This window comes from Octopus bimaculoides, chromosome 28 (genome assembly GCF_001194135.2).
Source record: "Octopus bimaculoides isolate UCB-OBI-ISO-001 chromosome 28, ASM119413v2, whole genome shotgun sequence".
Lineage (NCBI taxonomy): Eukaryota > Metazoa > Mollusca > Cephalopoda > Octopoda > Octopodidae > Octopus > Octopus bimaculoides.
Genome location: NC_069008.1, coordinates 18,193,081 through 18,200,551, shown reverse-complemented (window position 1 = coordinate 18,200,551; position 7,471 = coordinate 18,193,081). Strand labels below are relative to the sequence as shown.

Genomic DNA, 7,471 nt, shown 5'->3' with positions numbered 1-7,471 from the left:
TGGAAAGGTTCCCAAAAAATCTGGTTTCAAATATAGTCCTTACATAAAGGTTATGATATCCGGTAAAGATGTAGTCGTGTTCGAATCCACTATCAGCCATGATGGGAAAGGCAAGGGAAATCTGGAAATGAATCTTGACAAAGTGTTCTCCAAACCAATTTATCTGAATGGTAAGTCATGACGTCCTCGCGTTGTTGTCTTTTCTTTCTGATTGTGTTTTTGCTTTTTCTTTTTTTTTTTTATTAATCATATATGTATATATATATATATATCGTTTCCCGCTTCAGCACTTACTTCTATGAATGTTGGTAAAGCCAAGAGCAGAGACACTGCTCGAATCATATTTAAGTCACCACAGGGTAGTTGCAAGCTGAACATCGACTTAGACTCCAAACCTCTCGGAATCAGCAGCAGAATAATTGCCATTTACAACTTTGGTGCCAAATACTCGGACCGTCTCACACTCTCTGCCAAGACAAGAACCGTAAGAACCAAGAACGCCGCTACCTACTCCGGCACCGCGTAAGTAACCACTCTCTAGTGATCCATAGACACACACACACATACATATGCATACAAATAAATATACATCCATTCATGTATGTACACACACACACACACATATATATATAGCGTCAATACGAGGATATATAAACGTCTTATAGGGATGGTTCCATCTAAGTTACACTGGTTTAATATATTATATCGTTGAGAAATACCCCTTCAATAAATCGGTTTCATCTATCACTTTCATTCACTTCGTCACGTGATAGTTGTAAACAAACAACACCGTTGTACAGGTGATGTCGTTTCTTTCCAATCTTCCGCGAAAAACATGTCTGACCATGGGGAAAATGTTACCTTGCTTGGAAACATGATGAGGGTTGGTGACAGGAAAGGCACTTTGCCATAAAAAAGAAGAATCTGTCTCGAAAAATTCCCGTCGAACCCATGTCAGCATAGAAACGTGGACAGTAAAGCGATGATGATGTTTCACTATGCTCCCTCCACTTACTTTGCATGTGAATTATTCGTTACAGTGACTTGATTAGCAAGAAGAGCAACTGGCTAAATTTCAACGTGAAGAGCAAGCTGACCAAAACTAACAACCACCTGGACACCAACGTCGATCTCACTTATGGCAACCCGAAAAACAAGGCCCTGAACAACCTCAAAGTGAACTCTGTGATCAACTACAAGACCAAATCAGTGGCAAGGGAATATAACTTTGCTATGTCAGTGAAACATCCCGGAAAGGTAAGATAACATCAATCGCCGCCGCCGCTGCTGCTGCTACTGCTGCTGCTGTATTTAGGTCTACATTACTTAATGCGTTCTTCTTCATTGTTGTTGTTGCTGCTGAGCCCTCGGTCAGACATGATCCGATAGGCCAACGATCAAAGACGCTCCAGCCATGATCATTCCATTTTTTTTTTATCGAATGTCTCCTGTCTTCTTAATGTTTAGCCCTAGGTCAGTTCTGATCCAGTCAGATCTTTAATCGAAGATGTTCCAGCTGTGAACATGTCATCTTTTACTCAGGCATAGTGCATCTAGGGCTACATTATCAAATGCGTCTTGCTTTGTCGTTACGTTATTTTAGAAGATTGGCTGTGATTAGAGTGAAATGCAGCTGCTATTTCCAGCAGGTCCATGTGAAATGTTGGTTGCCGTAAGGGTGGCCCAATATACATAGAGAGTATTTAGGTACGTTGTCACAGCTGAGTGATTCCAGTTCTAAATCCGTTCACAACTGAGTGATTCCAATAACAGCTACAGTCACAGTTGAGTGACTGTCATGATGGAGTTACAGTTGTTGGAAGATGAATTATTTAAAATGTCCCTTAGAAGCTATGCTCCAACATGGCCGCGACTTGGGAAATGAGACTAGTAACAGTATACAAGAAAATCTTGACTTAACCTTCAAATTTCTCTTTCTCTTTTTTTGTCTTGAACAGAATGTCAACTTCCACGTGAAAGCCGACCATTTCCATACTGCAACCTCCCCCATGAGAAAGATTGAGAACAACATCATGCTTCAAATCTCTCCTCGCTATTTGGTGAAAACTGGTTTGTTCTACAGCAACGTCAAAGTGAAGGGTTTGCAGAACACCGATGTGAAGGTGTCTCTTGCTTATCCCGACAGAGTCGTGGAATTCGAAGAGAAATTGGTACAACTCAACACAGATACTTACGAGAACGAAGTATGCGCCCAATGGCAAAAGGAGACCATGGTAAAACTGAAGACAACTTTCAGGAACAGTCCCAAAGTTGTGATGGTTGACAACCAGCTCAGCTTACCCAACCAGAGACAAGCTAAACTGACCACCACTCTCAACACGGCTGATCGTAATTACAAAGCAATGGCCGAACTTCACGTTGACAAACAGATTCTCTCACTTGAGCAGAACATTGACTACAAAGCTGTTGCGTCTGTTCAGTATGACACCAGTAAAACTGATATATCCGGCAACGGAGATCTTTTGTTAGAGTGGGCACAGGACCGAAAAATAAGTGCTACTGCATCGTTAGTCGGTGTGGTTGGCAGGAGATCAACCTCCAAATTTAGCATCACTACACCGTTTAGGAGTCTTCAAAGTTACAGTGAAACCATTGAACGTGTTACCACCAACAAGAAATGTTCGTATTCTTCCCACAGCATTTTGAGAAGCAATGACAACAGAATTGAGATGAAACAAGACATGACTTTGAATTCTTTTGACAAAGAATTTGAATACAATTTCATGCATTTGCGTAACCGAGTAACGACAGATGTGAAAATTGCTTTGAAAAACAACGACGTCAAAAAGACCGCCATGCTTTTGGTGAAACAAGAAAAGAAAACCTATCTTGATGTGAATATGGCCCATAATGTAGACAGGAGTCAGATGAACAGTGATGCAAGCTTGACTTTTGATATGTTTGATGCTAAAGGTCACATGAAGATTGCCCTGCAGAGCGATGATCGAGAAATGACTTCAAGCGGTGACTGTGAAATTAATCTGCCAAATTACAGAATCAACTCCATCGGTGGTTCATATTCACTGAAGCATAACCAAGCTAAATCTTCGATTAATCTTGCCTACACCAGCACTTTGCGTTATTACAAAAACGGAGGGATATCAGCGGTGCTAGTGAAAGGGTTACCCAAGAGGCTGAAAGGTAGTGTGACAGTTACAAGCAACAACGGGGAATTAATGAAAATGAATGCTGAATACGCAAGACTGAAAGACAACTTCGATGTGAATGCACAAATGACAGGACCAGACGGTAAGACGATGACAGCTTCCTTCAACTTGAATATGTCTGGTGCAAGGAAAACATCCCATGCCGAGATAAAGTCAGGTTCCATCGATGCCTCGGTGGACGGTGCCGTTGAATTCGAAGCTGGCCGCTATTTCGATAGTGAAATACGTATCGGATCTGGTGGTAAGAATCTTTTGTTATCTGGAAACTACAAGATAGAATCTTCCAGTCATAAGATAAATGTTCATTTAGGACTTCCAGACAGCAGGCAGATCAAAGCTCAAACTGTATTCCTTAACGGAGAGAGGAAGACATATTCTTTCAATGTTGATAGTCCTGATTTTCCTTCCCTTACAAATATGAACGTGGAAGTTTCTTACCAAACAGGGGGCCGAGATTCCATGGCTAGGGCATCGGTGAAAGTGTTGCCATATCTGGAGCAACTCCAATTGAAAGCAAGTCAATCAAAGGACAGGACCGACGCCAGTATTGAACTCGAAACTCACTCTGATACTATAAGACAAGGAAAAATTACTCTGTCGCTGAAAGGTAACTGGAGACAGTACGAGACCGTTAATTTTGAAACTGAATTCAACGATAGAAAAATGTTCGTTTTCAAGGGTTTGTACAACATGAACAGTGTCAACGATTTCAAAGTAAACATGGTTGCTACCACATCTCATAGAAGGTATAACGAATTCTCTTTTGATGTCACGCATCAAAATATGGACTCCAGTCTCCAGATAAAGGCAGCCAAGGAATTTATGTTCAGCAGCAACATGAAGAACCAACCAAAACACACAGAAATCTCCTCCAAGATCAGTCTGAGAAACTACGATGATTGGGAAACTCAATTTGTTAGGAATGGCGACTTCGATGAAATGATTATGACTCTGTCCCACAAAATTGGAAACAGAGACCAATATACAAGCGACATGTCGATCCACAACTATGGCAGGCAGATCACCTTACAACTTGTTGCTCCGAAAGGAGTGAAATTCAATATGGATTTGACCCTGGACCCTGAGGACATTTCTGCTGATCTTGACCTTTTCCTACAAACACGTTCTGACAATTACAAATTCAATGCCATTTACAAACATATGTCGAAAATCATGTTCAAAATCGTGTCTCCATTCCACAACTGTCAATTCTTAATGACACTGAGTGGAAATTTGAAAATGTTCCGATACCAAGCTGAGATGATTCACGATAACGGCAAATACGAATTCACTTTGTCCAACAAGGACTACTTCCGGCGTATCAAGGCCAATTTGGGAACCCCTTCATTCAACGACCTTCTGGACTTTACACTAGACGGAGAACCGGAGATGTTCAACTTGATCCTTGAGGCTAAACACAACGAAGAGGCTTTCCTGATGAAAGTTTCCAACGAAAAATTCTACAGAAAAATCACCTTCGACCTTAAAACACCTTTCAACTTTGAAGCATATATCAAGATGGATAACACTCTCAAAAACTTGAACGGAATGTTCAGTGTTTTGATTAGAAAAACAAAATATGAAATTACTTATTCCAATAAAGACTATTACGAACAGATGAGAGTGACTATGTCAATTCCGAGACACGAGGTCGTTGTTAAAAGCAGCATTGATGCCAAGAAAAACGGCGTCACCGGCGATGCTACCTTCGTGTACAACAAGAAAAGAGTCACTTTGGGAGGATCCTACAAGAACTTTGGACGTAAGATGGTTATCAAGGGAGACCTGAAAGCTCCTTCCTTCAACGATGACCTCACTCTTACCATTTCCGGTAAATTGAAGAAGTTCAACGTTGTTCTCAAACTACAACACAACAAGGACATCTATGAAGTGACAGCCTCCAATAAGGCATACTACAAGACTTTGGACATCAACGTCTATTTCCCAGGAGTCAAAGCTAAGCTGGACTTTGAAGGAGAACTAAAAAGATTCAAGGCCTTCGCCGGAGTGACCATCGACAAACAACAATACAAACTGGTTCTTTCCAATCAAAACTACATGAAAGGAATCAACGCTGAACTGACCACACCAGAACTTGGACACAACGAGCTGAAATTTGACTTTGGTGGCGATTTGAGAAATTTCCATCTGAACACTCAGTTACTGCGCAAGAAGACTGAATATTCTTTTGCAACCTCAGTAAATGTTGACACTCACACATACACCCTCAGCTTCAAGTCACCCTTCTTCAGTTTGTCAGGAGACATCATGGATGGATTTAAGTCTTCGAGCTTCAAGACAAAATTGGTCTACCGTTACAACAGTTACCAATTTGCTGCTTCCAACGTGAATTATTTCGATTATATGAGCTTCAATATGTCCACTCCTGAACTGGGTGTACAAAAACTCACCTTCCAGCTACAGGACCGTTCTTTGTCTGTGCTTTTCCTGAACAACAACGACATGTATCAGTGTAATTTCTCTTTAGAGACTAAAGACCTTTTGATCAGTTTTTCTTCTCCCAATAACGCAGGTGAGATCAAGGCAAAATTCAATGAACACATCAAGGACTTTAGTATGAACGCTCGGCTGTCCAACAACGGAAACACTTACAAAGTGAAGATGATCAACGATAACTTCAAACAAATGGTCGTCCGTATGACCAGGCCTTATTCTAGTGACCTCGAAATCTTGGTTGAAAACACCGGCAACATGGCCAATGGTAAAAGCCACGTGAAGGCCACGTTTGGAGACTACCTTTTGGAGAACAATGTTGATGTTCAACTGGACCAGAGACAGTTCGTGATGCAAATGAAATCATCGCTGAAATCAAGTCAGACAGCAATCAACTCCAATGTTGACATTCAAACAAACTTTGATACAAACGAGTTCACCCAGTCATTCATCGTAAACGTAAATGGAAGGGAAAGTTCGGTAAAGACCAACGTAAATCTGTCACGTGGTCTGACAGCTTCTTTTGACCTTGATAACACTCACACCGGCGACGTTCACATGAAGATCACTGTTGATCCAATGAAACTGAACCGGATCAAATCATCATTGACATTGAAATCTCAGTCGACAGGTGTCGTTACTCTGGTTTATCAACACGAACTGACTAGAACGTCCTTCAAAAGCAAAGCACACATTGAAACCAACACCATGAGCAGACTTGCAGGCTATGACGTAGAAGTAAGCTTCCAGCAGAAATATTCTTACAATGTTAAGATGGATTACAAGAACGAAAAATACGTCATCACATCGAAGGCTTCTCATGATGGTCGTTTCACAAGTGGAAACTTCCAGATGAGGACCCCATTGAGAAACTTGAAAGATTTAACCATCTCTGCCGAACGTGATGCCAACAGGCATTTGAAAGCAAGTGTTACCCTTCCTAAACAGTTGTACAGTGCAACCTTTGTTCATACCGGCAACGGCTTCAATGTTGAGCTCGATTTACAAAGAGACCGCAGCGACAAGGATAAACAGTTTAAAACTTCTATGGCATACGTTAACAATGACAGCAGATCTACTTTTTCCAGAAAAATCACTTTGAAAGTGATGGGCAATGATGGCGACTTGACTGGAAATTTCCATCTCCAGAAATCTTCTGATATGTACACAATGAAGGCTGAATACAGTTGGGGAGAGAAAGACACTCAGAAAATAGGAGCAGAACTTCAAATGAAAACTTCAGGCGGAAACGAAGCTCTCCTTAGTTTGATCTTACCCCGTCGTACCATCCAGCTGACCGGAAGTGTTCAAAATCATCGTGATCAACATACTGCCATGTTCACCTTGACACCTGACGTCAACAACAGAAACGAGAAGATTGAAATAACAACTGATATTTCTATTCAGAGCATAAACATCTACACCATGAACACGATCGTCAAATTCCCCAACCAGAAAAAGGTGAGTAACCTTATTTTGTTTGTCTTTGAGTTGGTCTTTTTCACTGTTGTACGTCTCAGCCATTGACTCGTCATTTGTCGTTCTCAACATTCGGGAGGCATTACGTAAACGCATTACATTCATGCTTAGAGAAGTCAGCACATTTTATTTACACGCATCTTTTATATTTACATTTGCGCAACAATTATTCGAGAAGGCACAAGCGTGACTGTACGGCGGAGAAGTTTGCTTCCTAACCACAAGCTTCGGGGTTCAGTCCTACTGCACGGCACCCTGGGCCACTGTTTTCTTCTATAACCATTGCGAGTGGATATGGTAGATGGAAACTAAAAGAAGCCCACCGTGTATATATATATATATATATATAT

At 41.2% G+C, this 7,471-nt stretch overlaps 1 protein-coding gene across 1 annotated transcript in view; it reads left to right on the top strand.

The window, feature by feature from the left end:
- The first annotated feature begins 6 nt into the window (after positions 1-6).
- The window catches only part of LOC106872275 (uncharacterized), a 12,884-nt gene continuing 5,419 nt past the window's right edge, over positions 7-7,471 (top strand). Inside the window, exons 1-4 of the mRNA XM_014919200.1 lie at positions 7-170; positions 288-522; positions 1,041-1,257; positions 1,959-7,103. Of these exons, the coding sequence (XP_014774686.1) occupies positions 53-170; positions 288-522; positions 1,041-1,257; positions 1,959-7,103 (5,715 nt within the window). The 5' untranslated portion in view covers positions 7-52. The remainder of the gene's footprint in view (positions 171-287; positions 523-1,040; positions 1,258-1,958; positions 7,104-7,471) is intronic.